This window comes from Echinops telfairi, unplaced genomic scaffold, assembly GCF_000313985.2.
Source record: "Echinops telfairi isolate 266 unplaced genomic scaffold, ASM31398v2 ScPeMD7_4;HRSCAF=17, whole genome shotgun sequence".
NCBI lineage: Eukaryota > Metazoa > Chordata > Mammalia > Afrosoricida > Tenrecidae > Echinops > Echinops telfairi.
In genome coordinates, this window is record NW_022103900.1 from 45,212,904 (window position 1) to 45,228,739 (window position 15,836).

The 15,836-nt window shown below is 38.2% G+C and overlaps 1 protein-coding gene across 1 annotated transcript in view; it reads left to right on the forward strand.

The window, feature by feature from the left end:
• Nucleotides 1–15,836, forward strand: part of LRP1B (LDL receptor related protein 1B) — a 1,686,774-nt gene that overhangs the window by 645,734 nt on the left and 1,025,204 nt on the right. The window contains exon 5 of the mRNA XM_045298375.1: nucleotides 2,265–2,427. Within this exon, the coding sequence (XP_045154310.1) occupies nucleotides 2,265–2,427 (163 nt within the window). The remainder of the gene's footprint in view (nucleotides 1–2,264; nucleotides 2,428–15,836) is intronic.

The following is a 15,836-nucleotide window of genomic DNA, read 5'->3' on the forward strand; positions in this document are numbered from 1 at the left end:
ATTCTGAAAATTTCTTTCTGTGGCCACTCAATGTCTGCTTCTTCTATGTATGTTGTTATGTTCTGGACATCTTCTGCTATTGCCTTTTGTTTCTCCTGTTTTTAGTTGAGGTTGTTGGGGCTGATGGCTGTTTGCATTCTGTTATTTTAGAGGAGCCAGGTGCCATTTTCCAGGGAGTCAAAGAGCACTGTCTCTCTCTGGGAGACTTGTAGGAATGTTTCTTCTAACTGGTTACAGCTAATTTCACTATGGAATTAACCTACCAGTTTATCCTCCTGTGGCTTCCCTCTCAGTGAAGTGCCCCAGAAGACTGGTGTGTTGCCTACTTTGGTGTTGTGGAGGTTGGGCATAGGTTCCTGCAGCAGCTTGGAATGTTGACGAGTGTTGGCTGAGCTGCCTTAGGCCCCCAGGCACACAGGCAGGAATGCCCCAGTAAGAAGTTGGGCAGAGTATCCCCTGGTGGAGGTCGACAGGGCTTTCCCCAGCCTTGGGCTATCCTCACAGGGTCGAGCTCACCTAGTTGCCTTTGGCACAGGCATAAATGCCCTAGGCTAAGGGGAGTGGTCTAAAGTTCAGTGGAGTGTGAGAGAACAGGAAAGATACAAAGAGGAGGAAAAAATTAAAAAGTAAGCCCACTGAGAATTGTGCGTGGATATAGTGAAGAGAGGGAAACAAAAGCAGCAATGTAGTTGAGTCCAGATCCCCAGCTGTGGAGCTGAAAGGGTTAAGTCCCTGCCTGAGGAAGTGGCGGCGGCAAGCTGTGGCTGTGTTGATAAAAAAAACTCCTGCGCAGCCCTCCAAGACTGTGCCGGGATAGAGAAAAGAGATGGAAACAAAAGCAACAATTTAGCTGAACCACAATCCCTGCCAGTGGAGCTGCAAGGGTCCAGTCCCTGCCCTGATGCAGGTGGCGGCAAACTGACTATGTTGAAACCAAGCCCCCCTTCAGGTCCAAATGGTCCCGGCTCTGGCAGAGACAATGGTGGGGCCAAGGTCAAGCTCCAGCCAACCGCCACTGTGGTAAGCCAAAGGCCCCCAACCCCCTCAGAATCCCGTGGGTCTGTGCCTACTTATCTTTATGATGCTCCTCCTGCATTCCAGCTGTGTTGAATTTCCCTTTAAGCAACTCTCCTGGGCTGAATTCTGCAGAGTCCCTGTGGTATGTGTCACTTCATCGCGATCTTCCCAGAAGTCAAACAATGTTCTCTTACTGTCTTACTCCATCTTTGAGGAGACCTGATTTAACATTCCCATGGAAAGAACATGCCACATTTTTGCTTTGCTACATTTCCAAGTTTTGGAATTTATTAGATTAAGGTGACCAGACATCCTGCTTTGGGCGGCACAGTCCCTATTTTAAACAATTTTTCCTGCATCCAGTGGCATTTTTAAAATGTCCGATTTTTGAAAGAATGCACGACAAGCTAGGGTATACAGTTTTCGGCTGCCATGTGGCTATTTCACCTGGATATGAATTTTATCAGTGTTGTCCCGCTTTTTTTCCGCTTTACCAATGTTAAAATCTGGTCACCTTATATTAGATAGATAGATAAGTAGATAGATAGATGTAGATTAGATAGATGTAATGTAAAAAACTAAGTTGTAGAATTGTTTATCTATCGTACATATATATATACAATGTAAAGGTCTCCTTTTCCATTTTCTCTGCTTCCTTTTTTTTAATGGAATGTCATCTACAAATAAAGGATTGGAGTAAATTCACAGTAGTCATTTACTCTTTTTTAATATTTAGAGGTTTACTGTGTCATTGATGCAATTGTCCTTAGTAAGTTGCATGAACTATTTTCAATAAATAAAAAGTCAGAAATTCTTGTTCTTGTAAATATCTGTAGTTTAGGATTGAAATACTCAGTTCCATTTCTCTGGATGGATTGACACAGTGGTTGCAAATATGGACTCAAACATTACAAAGGGGGAGGCTGTGCAGGACGAGGCTGTGCCTTGTTGGATGTGAGGTCTCTGCACCCTGGGACTGTCTCAATGGCCTGTGACAACAAAGGTCATCCTCAGTGCTCAAATAATAATAATAATACCAAGAGGTACTCATTGTTTTACAACATAAAGAAGTAATTTTGGCACAGTGGAAGCTTTCCTTTTCAATTTTTTATCATAAGTGTACCAATACTTTGATAATGTTTTGGCCAACCATTTGGTCAGTCTTAGCTGTGGTTTGACTTCTGTTGCTGTCTATGTACCTATGATTCCAATATTTTATGTGTTTGCTTATTATTTCCCCCTCCTAGATGTGCAGCAAATGGCAATTGACTGGCTAACAAGAAATTTCTACTTTGTGGATCATATCAGTGACCGGATCTTTGTTTGTAATTACAATGGGTCTGTATGTGTCACTCTGATTGAGCTGGAGCTTCATAATCCCAAGGCGATAGCAGTGGATCCAATAGCAGGGTAAGAAACCTTGTTTTCTATGGAACAGTTTTGATCAGAGTAAAATAAATAAGTTTGGTGAAAGCTGTGGATAATGATGCAAATGCAATTTAAATACATATGCATAATATGCATGATGCACTGTACATATCCTTTGTCTCTTGGCCAAATGGTCCCTTGTTTTCTGCGGAACAGACCCATAGTCTTGGCACTGCTCCTCTACTCTGTCTCCTGGTCTCCTTGCACTAACCTCTGGTCTCAGAGTGGCATAGCCTCTGCAGTCTTCAGGAAGCGGTTTCAGACATGCTCCTCTTCCTTGGGGATTCATTCTCTGATTCTGATAGGGCTTTTATGCACAGAGGAATGGTTTTGATGGAGATGTGTTTTTGTCTTTCAGAAGACCATATCCCCAGGGAATAAAAGGGTAGTGGCTTGTTTCACATCCTCAAATTATGTGAATACTAAGAAAAAAATCCCACCTTAATACTGTTCGTTAGCATTACAGAGAACGCCCTTCAAAGTGGGCCTATAACCACAGGCATGCAGACTAGAGTTTAGGATACACCCCATAAAGGATTATGGCTAGAACAACTATTTACTACATCTCAGGTGGTAAGAAGATACTTTATTATATTTATCAATAAATCTGATAGTTAGTAGATTTTAAGCTGGTACCTAATTGGACATAGATATTTGCTTTGTTTAATATGTAGAATTTGTAAAAAATAAACAGTTGAGAACCCTAATGGTGCAATAGGTAACATGGGGCTGCTAACGGAAAGGTCTGCTATTTAAGCCACCTCTCACTCTGTGGGAGGAGATGATTGCTCTGCTCCATAAGGATTTACAGCCACAAACCATCAGAAGGAGAGATTGACTGTGTCCTCAAGGGTCCCTGTGAGTCAGAATTACCTCACAGCAGTGAATTTTCTCTTTTATTAAATATGTTCAAGAATACATCATAAATAATTAGTGATATCTCTAGTAGTTGAGACTTTTATTGATATCTAAATATATTATAATGGAGATATTAAATTCCTCATTATAATCCATCTTAATTTTTGCAAGACACTAGATTAATTGGAAAAGAGGCCTCTAATGACCTTTTAAAGGTAATAACATCATTAATCATTGCCAATGATTCAAATTTGCCAAAAAATAGTAAACTAAATATGTAACTGTTCACATGATTGGATAATCAATACAGATATTATGGCTCTATTTTATAAACAACATAGTGTTCTTAGTAGAGTTTTAAATTTATAGAATGCTATAAATATACTTCACCCTTATTTTAGGGCAAGGATGCTTTCATATTAATAATACAGAGCTTCACTCTAATCGGAGCTTTTATTTTTGAACATGTAAAATTTTGCAAGGATTTCAAAACTGGCATTTTATCCCTGTTATTGTTTCAGTACTCCCCAGGCAGTTCGGGCTGAAATGTCTGATGGAACACATCCTAAACTGCCATAAGCCTCCATTCAATAAAAGGGAAAATATTTACTGAAGAAACAGCTGTCATCCATATGTGGACTTTTGTCACTCTTTACTTAAAGTCTGATTGAATATTAAGATGTATCATCACAATGGTTCTGATTTTGACAAGAACAGCTTGCACGTAAGATCTTGGTGAGGAAGGCTGGGTGATATAATTCTTGAATGCAGCTCTATTTGTATTTGCAGCAGATGGTTACTTTACTCAATCTGACTGCAGCAATGCTTCAAAAGACATTAGTAGAAGGAGCTGTATTTAAACATATTTGTTTAGGCTGTTGGATAAGGGTAGTAAGGAAGAATTGGAAACTTGCAAATGTGCTAACAGCATCCTTTTTGACATCGTATTTAGAAGTATAAAAGGAGCCCTGGTGATACAGTGGTTAAAGCCCTTGGCTGCTAACTGAACTTGTGGTGGTTTGAAACTGCTGGACTCCCACAGGAGTAAAATGTGGCCGTCTGCGTTCATAGAGACCTATGGCATGGGAGGCTTTAAGGAGCAGTTTTCCTCGGTCGTGCCTTGTCACTAAGAGGTGGAATTGGCTTTATGTCAGTGTGCTTGTTGTTGTTTTTGTTGTTCTTTGTACCTTCTTCCCTGCATTTCCTCGCTGAATTTCAGATTAGCCTTTAGACCATCTTATCTCTCAAACATGTTGAGGTGAGGCTATTTTTTTCTACCCTTTCACAAGCACTCTTTTTCAGTTCTTAAGACAAAGATCCAAATACCCTTTACAAATAAACCTGCCAATCTGAAATGTAATATGCGAATACCAGCTCTGTTTCTTAACAGCAACATTTTTTTATGTTCTCAGGCTTCCTATTTCTCCTTGTCATTCATGAAAGAACCATATTTTGTCATTTTTGTCAAAAGAGTTAGGAGCAGAAAACCCCCACGTCGCGTGCACTTATTCTTTGCTGGATTCCTTTGGGCCTAGTAACTGTTTAAATGTAATTGTGTCATGTATCATTTATCACAATAGGTTCTTAGGAGTTTTTGTTTGAGTTTGTACTGTCTCTCTAGCACAATTTCTCACTCATAAATCATAGAAATCAATGCAGGGAAAGCTCTGGGTCCTTTAAAAAACAGGTATGTCTGCCATTGAGTGTTTTCAAATATGAGTATATGCTATGGACTTCTACACAACCACCACCACCCCACCCCGCTATGGATTTGTTTTTATTTCATTTTTTAAGATGAGAAATTTGGTTGGAATTATTGTGATGACATCTAGGAAGTAGGTGTTTTGTTTAATTTCTACATTTCTGCTTACCTTAGAGTAATTGGGACAGTTGACACAAAAACAGGTCATAACTACATATCATAATAAAAGTTATCAGTACAATTTGTCATATTGTCTCCTAATTTAAGGGGAGCTCTGGTGGTGTAGTCATTAATTCACTTGCTAACCACAGATCGGTGGTTCAAACCCACCAGCTGCTTGTTAGGAGAATCATGAGGTGTACTCTTCCTGTATGCCTACCTTCGGCACTGGTTGTTATATCATTAATTTGGAAAACATTAAAGATTTTTTTTTTCATGGCTCCTTTCCATCTTTTTTTTTTTTATCATTTTATTAGGGGCTCATACAACTCTTATCACAATCCATACATACATCAATTGTGTAAAGCACATTTGTACATTCATTGCCCAACATTAAAGAATTTTAAAAACCTGACTTGAGTTTTAGAATGTGCCCTTAATATGAAAATAAATGGAGATTTGTCTCATGTTTCCAAAGATGACTGCATTGAAAACAAAATTCCATATGTATGTGTGTGTGTGTATATATATATATATATATATATATACACACTTAACCATAATTTTGCTTTCACTTTATTCAACCTTTTATTCCTTATTTATTTAGGAACCCTATCTGCACAGTTATCATTATTTTATCATTATTATATTTTCTATAGGTTGCAAATTTATTATTAATTTTCTATGGACTATATTTTGACTTAAACCAGCCTCAAAATTCAAATCTTCAAATGAAGAAATTGTAGTTTCATGCTCTTGATTTCTGTGTGTTCTTATCAGTGGCCAAAGAAATATTTTTTTCGGGATACAGTTGGTGATTTTTTCTTCTTCAGATTTTAGCCACATTCCTTTCCAATCCTTCCTTGATTTTTTTCCAACATTAATTCTATAAAGGTAATAAAGTTGAAAATGTCCCAGAGGAAAAGCTATTAAGTTTGTGTAAAGTAAAATTAAGAGGTTTATTGGAAGTATAAAATCCATGTGAATGGGTAACCAGGGCTCTACCCCAGAGAAACTAGTGAATCAGAAAACGGCAGAGCAGAGGATACACATGCAAGTTATTAGAACCAAGGGCCTAAGTGGCCTCACTTGATTGGAGGTTACGCACTGAAATCCTCGTAATACAGGGCGTGGGAGATGTCTGTCCTAGGACAGTTCTCTCTTAGGAACAACCTGTGCAAGTGAACCCTTCTTGTAAGCAGTTTGTAGAGACACCTTGAGGGGAGAAGGGGTCAATGCTTTTTTCCCAGGGTATTTTAATGCAACTTTACCATGGAAAAATATTTATTGAGGCCATTCGGTAGAAAAAGGTATTTGTAGAACCTGAGAAATAGTTCATTGATATACTGTACTTCCAGCTTGATTGCTTGTAAAATGTCTTCCTAATCACTTACAGGGGCTAACTAGAGAGAAGATTCAAAGATCTACATTGTAAAGACTCTTAACTTTTATCTTGCTTAATATAATAGGGTCTGGGTTAATTTAAGCATTATACTTTGGCCAAAGGGGTTTCAGGTTTTCTCCTTTACAGAAAGTATGAAAATATCCCATTAAAATGAACACCAAAAATGCATCTTAGAACAAATTAGGAGGACACTTAAAAATGTGGAAAAGTGGAATTAAAATATAATGGATTTCTTTCCATAAACATATTGAAAATCAATCAGTATGGAACAGAGGAACACTGATCTTTGAGAGCCTGGGGTAGAGTGTGAGGGTGGGCAGTGAGGTGACCACCATGCTTGCCCCCTCTAACTTCCTTTTGAACATGCCTAGGTAACTACATAGAGAAGGGACTCCCAAAAGGAGTCTGATAGACTTTCAAAGGTGAGGAGACAAGACTAAGATTTCTGATAGCTAGAGTTAGCAGCCACCTCATGTCTGCCAGTGTGTCGTACTGTGGTGGCTTGTGTGTTTCTGTGATTCAGGAAACTGTATCACTGATATTTCAAATGCCAGCAGGGTCACTCAAAGTTTGCAAGTGTAGAATCTGCTGCCCACTTTAGAGGAAGTAGCTGCTGAAAACCTATGCGTATGCATGGCTTTGAAACATGGAATGTCTAATGATGGGAAACAGAACATTTTCTTGGATCCACAATCAGTGCATGGGTTGGGTCAGGTTGACTAGAAAAACAAATCCAGTGACATTTGTCTATGTGTTAGAAAGAGCTTTATATCAAGAAGTAATTATACATTGAGAAAATTAACCAGGCCAGTGCAACTCAAGTCCCTAATTCTGATACTAGTCCATAGCACAATACTTATCCACTAGTCCCTCTTCAGACGCACACAGCCACATGCAGTGATGCAGAATGCAGGGAGATCACAGGCTGGTGGGTATAAAGTCATGTGGATCCAATGGCCGTGATGCATCCAGGGTGCTGGCAGCAACCAGGGTCAGCCAGCAGGAAGGTGAAGGCAGAGAGAGAGAAAAGGGGAGGTTCCCAGGTCTCTTCTTATGAGAAGGCCATGCCCACAAGGAGGCACCATCAGTCTGTAACCTGATTAACAGGTCAAATATCATTCCTACACTTTTATATATCTTCAAATTGACATGAAATTATATAATTCACTCGTGCTCATGAACTGTAGTGCTCATGGTAGCCGCAGTTACTTTAAAAGATATATTGCATTAGGTAAATCTCTTTAGAGATTTAGACCTCTTTAGAGTATTTAGAAACTAGGATGTTACGTTGAGAACTAAGGTCAGCCTGACCCATGCAATGGTATTTTCAGTTGCTTCATATGACTGTGAAAGTTGGACATTGGATAAGGAAGACTGAAGAAGAAGCAATGCATTTGAGTTGTGGTGCTACAGAAGAATATTGAAAGCACCATGTACTGCTAAAAGGACAAACGCATGTCTTGGAAGAAGTATAGCTGGAGTGCTCCTTAAGACAACAGTGGCAAGGCTTGTCATACATACTTTGATCATGTCTTCAAGAGAGACCAGTCCCTGGAGATGGAGATCATGTTTGATCATTAAAGGGGCAGCAGCAAGGAGGAAGGCCCTCAGCATGATGGGCTGACATAGTGGCTGCAACAATGGTCTCAGGCAGAGGATCAGTTGTGAAGATGCAGACAAGACAGTGTATCATTCCGTTGTGAATAGGTTCGCTATGGGTCAGAACTATCTCGAGGGCACCTAGCAACAACAGAAATTAGCAGAAAAGAGTGTCAGAGAAGTAAGAGCTGCACAGAGAAGCCCAGAGATCTAAAAAGGATTTACCTTCAGGATTGGTTGCTGATCAGGACAACTGTGAAAGGAAATATTATAAGGAGAGGGAGAGAGAGAACTTTAAAGGATTAGAGATAAGAGTTTCTCTTACAAGGTTCAGGTTAGTGGATTTTATCACCCCTGCCAAAGAGTAAAAACCCATGATTTGGTAGAAATTCACTGATAAGGGTGCTTATTAGGGTCAAAACAAAAGCACTCAAATTCACTGCTCTGGAGTCAATTCTGACTCACAGCAGTCATGTGACCTTGTAGGACAGAGTAGAAGGTTAGCAGTTGAAACCTTCCAACTACTTCACACGAGAAAAATAGAGCTGTTTATTCTTCTAAATATGTTAAGTCTACAAAACCCAAAAGGGCTGCTCTGAATGCCACAGTAGTGCACAATAATCAGGTATATACGAAAAACTCACTGCCCATCAAATTGGTGCTGACTGATAGTGCCATTATAGGAAAGGGTAGAACTGTCCCTGTGAGTTTCTGAGACTGTAACTATCTATGGAAGTTGAAATTCTTGTCTATCTCCCAGAGCTGGCTGGTGGATTTCGAACTGCCAACCTTGAATGGCAACCCAACGCTTACCCAGTATGCAACCAGGGCCCTGTTCATTAGGTGTATAGTGAGCATTATTCTAGCTTCACTTAACATATTTTTCCCAACTTCTATCATTTTTTCAGATGTTCCTTTTATTATATGAGGGAGTACACTCCCAAACCACCTTTTTCCCCAAAGTTATGTATTCAATTTTTTTTTAAATAAACAACCCTGTCACCTTCAAAGTACTCTCCATTACACTGAATATATTTGTCAGATCTGTGATCCCGTTCTTGGAAATTCCATTTTTTAAACTCATCTCTTTGAAAGACTGACAGCACCTCCCTCGTTTTTTCTTAACCTCTTCTAAGTCATCAAATGGCTGTCCTTTCATGTCCCTCTGCATGCATGAAAACAAAAAGAAGTAATATGGAGCAAGGTTAGGGGAGTAAGGTGTGTAGGGCAGGAAAGGCCCACAGAGGTGGCTGCATGAGCAGGTGCATTGTCGTGGTGGCAAACCTACTCCCGATTGCTACATATCAGGCCTTTTTGTCATATTATTATGCAATCTTTTCAGGACCTCTAAATAGACACCTTGATTAACAGTCTGACCTGGTGGATCAAACTCCAAATGCACCACGAGTTCGGCATTTTCATCAGTATGGGTCGTTGACAAACATCCAGATGAGGTTTGTCATCAATGGACATTTCACCAGAAAACCACTTGTACTATCAGAGTTTTTCTGATAGTGCTGTTCTTGTAAACTGTGTTCAACATCAAATCGTTTCTGTAGCATTTTTCCTGAGCAGGAAACATAATTTCGCAGTCACATGCTGTTCTGTTGAATCAGCCATCACAAAAGAAAAGGAGGCTTGAGCAAAACCCCTTTTACGAAAAATGCACTGTGACGAGTGAGAACCTTCCCAGGTTATGCCACTGGATGCACTAACTCAGAGCAAGTTGTTCTATGCTCATCCTAACTGGAAAATCGTGTACTATGAAAGCTCCACTAAGAGTAGCTTTTTTCCATTTTTTGGTGGGGGAAGGGTACCCCTTCTTATACGGCAATCCAATTTTAGAGGTGCTTTCAGGAATTGAACTTTAAACTCAAATTTGTGGTTCAAAGCCCCTAACTGCTTATCAAAAGTAAACTGAGGCTTTCTGCTTCCTTAAACATTTGCTTACCTGGAAGCCCTGTAAAGAGTCATTATGAAATGAACTTGGGGACAGTGGTTTGGCTTGGTTTTGGCTTCATCCAAGTGAATACATTTCTCCCAATGAGGTAATAATTTCCTAGATGGAAGAAATGTATTTCTCATTTCCACTCCTCCCCTGGCAGCCATGAAAGAATGTTTCTTTTAGTGTGAAAATGTTTTCTCAACTTTTTACAAAAGTTGCCTCATATATTTGTCCATTTGCTAATGGTTATTTTCACTCAGCTCTTGTCAGGGAATTTTTAAAGTAAATGTTATTGGGGTGCTATTTATTTAATAGGGAACCCTGGTGGTGTACTGGGCTGCAATCTGCAAGGTCTGCAGTTCACAACCACCAGCAGCTCCACAGGAGAAAGCCTAAGCTTTCTACTCCCATCAATAGTGACAGTCTCAGAAACCCACAGGAGGTCACTATGAGTCAGTGTTGACTTGACCGTTGTGAGAGAGAGAGAGAATTCTTATTGTTGTTCAGAGATTATCTCTGGAGTAGGTTGTTCTAGATCCAATCTTGGTTCTTGGTGACTTTGGGTACCTTTTTGTGCCTTTGTTTTTTGCTTCATAATTATTTTTTAATGTTAATAGTAATAATCCATCATTACATGATTAATGGAAAGGTTAAATAAGTTTAAATATCTAAAGCAGTATTAAGCTTTGGAGATGGAAAATACGTGAAGATTTCCTCTCCATATTGCCTCAAAATAATTATTAATATCTATAATAACTATAATACTATTGTGAATAGAGTTAAGAGATCTACACCAAAGATGATCTCTTCATTTACAGCCCCGTTCTCTTTTTACTGTGAACATGTCAACAAATGTTCATTTCTTATATATTAGGTCTATTATATATAAAGTACTGCAAAAGAATAGAATGTTAAAAATACATTCTCACTGGAATTTAGACATAAGGTTTATTCTAAGCAATTATCCTTTATTCATAAGTTGTTAGGTGAGTCAGTTCTCTTTTACAGTGACCTCCATACAACCACTAGCCTTAGTGGCATAGTGGATACATGTTGCGCTTCTAACTACAAGGTCAGTAGTTTGAAGCTACAAGCTTCTCCTTTGGAGAAAGATGAGGCTTTCTACTGCTGTAAAGATGTACAGTCTTGGAAACCAACAGACAGACCTTCCCTGCTCTGTAGGGTTGTTATGAGTCAAAATTGAATTGATGGCAGCTGGTTTTTAGTATATATATATACTAAAAACTATATATATATATACCACAAAAGAACCCATGCCCTAGTTCTATATTATCCTCACAATCACTGCTGGTGAGACCCGTTTCTGCAGGCACCATGTCAGTTTATCTCAGTGAAGGTCTTTCTGTTTTTCATTGACACGCTACCAAGCATGATGTCTTTTTCTTGGAATTGGCCTCTCCTGAAAATATGTCTAAGTTAAATGAATCAAAGTTTTACTTAGTTGCTTCCAAGGATAATTCTGGCTCTCATTATTCTAAAAAACGTTTAAAGTAAATGAAAAATGGCTGTCGCACTCCATTGACAAGAAGTTGGTAAAATTTCAAGGTGAATTTAGTAGAGGATGTGGCATGAGGTTCATAATTGGTAATATCAGTTGGATTTGGGTGTATAACAGAGAATACTAGAAATATGTCAACCTGTGTTTATTTACTACCCAAAATCATTCAACTATGTGAATCATAACAAACTATGGATAAATAGCATTATTAAAAATGAGAATTCCAGACCATTCAATTATACGCATGCAAAGCCAACATAAAGGCTAATGCGAAGAAACTACTGAGTAGTTTAAACTTAAGAAAGTCGCATATTATGTTTGTGTCTCTTCATCACACTTCTTAAGTCTGTATTCCGGGTAAATAATTTAAGAAGCTGGAGTCTATGAAGATGAGCATGTTATCATGGTATCAAACATGGTACCTAGATTTGAGGAACACTCATTAACAACCTTTGAATGAGAAGGAAAAAAAATCTTACTCAATAAAACCAAACAAGAATTAAAGTACTCAATAAAAACATTAAGCATGAGCTCTTAATAAAATGATTTTTTAAAAAAAGATCAAGCATTGTAATCTTTAGCAGGAATGTCATCTCAACATAAGCCAATTAAAAATTCTCACAACTCGATCAATAAGATACATCATAATAAACACACAAAAAAGTTTAAGTTGCCAAGGACTTCGTATCCCTTGGATCCATAATAAATGTTCCCTTGGATCCATAATCAATGTCATAGAAGCATCTGTCAATAAATTAAATAACTTATTACATTGGGCAAATTGGGTGCAAATGCCTCTTTAGAATGTTAAAAATAAAAGATATCCTTCTCAGGACTGGGGCAAACCCTACCCATGCCATGGTATTTTCAGTGGACATAAATGAAAACTAAGGGAGGAATCTGGAAGAACGGATGCATTTGGAATATGTTGCAAATATTGGCGTTGGTGAATATTCACATAGAAGGCCATTTTGACTCTAGGGGAAAAATGGGTTTGAGAAGCCAGCTACAAAACACAATTATTTATAAACAGAAGAGGAGGGAGCATTATAGGAAATCAACCATTAACTACCCTTAACACGATTCCTTGAAAACTGCTTTCACCAAGTACTACAGTCAATTGATATCAGCTCACTTCTGGCCTGGCTGTAAATCACGTGTTGGTTGTCCACATACAGCCAGGAGGCTTTGGGAGGTTTAACTTAGGAAGCTGTGACTTGACGTGCGCTCCTTTCTAGCTGGGAGGACACATTTACAATGTTCCAGCAGCACTGACAAGGTGGTGCAATCTGGGACAGGCTTTTCATTTGTTGTTAATATTTGGTTTCATGAAAAGGAAATCTTGTCAAGAAAGGACAGTGTCTATTATTAATTGTCATAGGGAAATGAGAAAAAGATCCTACAAAGTGTTAGAATAAATATTAAATATATATAGTGTGTTGTAACTAAAAAATACAGAGCAGCTATGGGGATGAAGAAGAAGGTGGAAAAGAAACACTATTTTAATTATTGATGTTGAGCACGATGCATTTGATTGCTTTCAAAGTATTTCAATAGGTAAGGGTAAAGAACAAAAATCCTTCATAATTACATTTGCTGGTTGAACTGTCTTTTTTACAAATGACATTGCTTCAATATTAATCAGCATCTTATCTTGGTCTAATAAATGTAACTGAGGTCAGGATTTGAGTGAGTCGGTCATTTTGATTCTAAGGTCTGGTCCTAGGCTGCCTGTTAAAGCATCACATTAGGCTTGAAAAAAGTTATTTTCTTCATGAGCCAGAGATTGTTGCAATTGTGTTGCAGGAAAAGAATCAATTAATCTCATGCATGATAAGCATTCAGAAGATAGCTAAATATTTTTAAAAAATGATAATCTTGTGACAACACTGAAGTTAGAGTTGAAAAAATTGATATATATATTTTGGAGCACCATGATGACATGTATGGAGCTTAAATCACAGTTAGGTGTGATGTTCAGATTGAGGGAAAGTCGCTATTACATTCCACGTCACGTGTTTGCACAGGGAGTGGTCGCTGGCTCCCAGAGCGTGAGTGTTAGATCAGTCAGGCAGGTTTCCTGGTGAGCCTGGGTCCCAGGACCAGCTGAGAGAAACAAGAGTGTTCTTCTTCTCTTCATACGCAGACTACCTTCCAAGAGAGGTATCATGAAAGGCAAATCATAGAATTACACCCACACAGAAGTCACTGATTTTATTTAATAAGATTACACTCTTTCCCATCCTTTTACACCAACATTCCCTACCTGGCTCCCCAGTGTAGGTGAGGCTAAGGGTGGGTGAAAAGTTAAAGATAGGATCAAAGCTGATAGCTATCAGCGATCAGATGAATGCTAAACTGATATGAAATGGGAAGCTACGGATGCTGCAAGTTTGCTTATGCCATGAAATCTCAGGTTTGGACACACTTTTATTTCCATGGCTCATGGTTTAGGTACCTATTCAGTTACAATGGAATGATATAAATGGACTGGTTACAAAACGTCAGGTGAAAAATGCCTCAGTCTATATTTTAAGCAAATTAACTTTAGAAATGGTACACCCCTACAACTTCTCTCTGTTGAATTGAGAATTGGAGTCAGTGTCAAATTTGCTATGGGTTAGCACAGAAAGAAGCATCTAAAGATGCTGCCTCATGCACGCTGTTACTCATGTTACAGGTATTAGTCTTGAAAGGAGAGTGGGCTTATCAACAATCTATGGTTGTCTTCCATCTTTTGACATTCTTAGTCACATTTTGATCGATTAATTTCAACTGATAGATTGAAAATTGCGAACCTGGGTCCTGTGTGAAAGAGCAGTTATCGGGTCTCACTGTTGATCTACACCCATGTACGAGGGAGTGAACGTACAATGAATGAGAGGCAGTGCTTAGGAGAAACTAGAGTGGGGGGGATACTGGATCTATGTCTAATGTCCATACTTCTATCTTTAAAGACATAGGTTAAAAATCTAATGGTATTTTTATTCAGTATCCTCTAATATGCGAATATGTCTAAGGCACTGGGATAATATGAAATAAACTATTGTTTTGCTTATAAAACTATCCTCAAGTGGTGTGAAAATAAATATTCTTATTTATGCCAGGGAACAGCTTACATGCTAGAAGAATATATACCTTTCTTCAGAAAAAAACAAAACAAAACTATTTATAAATATTTCAAAATTAGTTCAAGTTGTTTCTTATATTTATTCCTGGGTCTGTGAGTAGAAATGAGCCTGTGGATAATGTTTATTAAAGAATCCGGACAACTCTGTTGTATTCCTCTGGTGCATTTAAGGCATCAAGGATGAATCATGTGATTCATTCTCTCGTGCAGTGTGGTGTTGTTCAACAAATAGCAAGTATTACAATAAAACATAGTTACTCTTTTTCTCAACATGCACATATGCAGAATAAATAATAGAAGAGGAAGAATTGATTCATGTGAAATTGCTAAGGTAAACAATGGATCAGGCCCACAATAAGGTTTGCAGACAACCAGGAGAATCTTGGTTTGTAAACACCGACAAAGAAAGACCAAAAATTAAAAACCATAAAATAAGTGTTTGGCATTGTCATCTTGGGCAATATCACTCCTTAGAACAAAACATAAATTCAAGATTTTACCAAAGGCCATAGAATCACATGTGAGAAGAAAAGAAAGAAAGAAAAGCTTGTTTTGTGTTTAAATCTGTTTTTATGCTGAGTTATATTTCATTCTGCTGCACTGCTGAGCTCTGCAGGAAACGGAACCAAAATTGATATTTTCCCTTGAGCTAGACTCTTACTCATTTGACTTGGGAGAAATTGGCCCGACCTTAGGGTCAAGGGGGATGTTTTTCAGTGTCAGGATGTTTTTTATTTAAGATTTTCAATGGTTTTTTTTCTTTTCTTTTCTCTTTTAATCATATGAAGAAGAAAGGAAAACATTGAATTTTGGGAGTATCATTGTCTTAGCAAGCACTAGAGGTCAAAATTGTACTTAAGTTTTCCATTAACGACAGGGAAATAAAGAATAAATTGTGTCTAAAGACATTTTAAAATCATCTAATGCTTTATATATTAATGATTTTTGAGAAAATAAAAACACGTACAACCAAGAAATTATTTAGTAAAGTCATATTAGTTACTGCTAGATTTAAATCTAAGAAGCCTGGTGGTGTGATGGGTTAGGTGTTGGTTTGCTGACAAGGATGGCAGT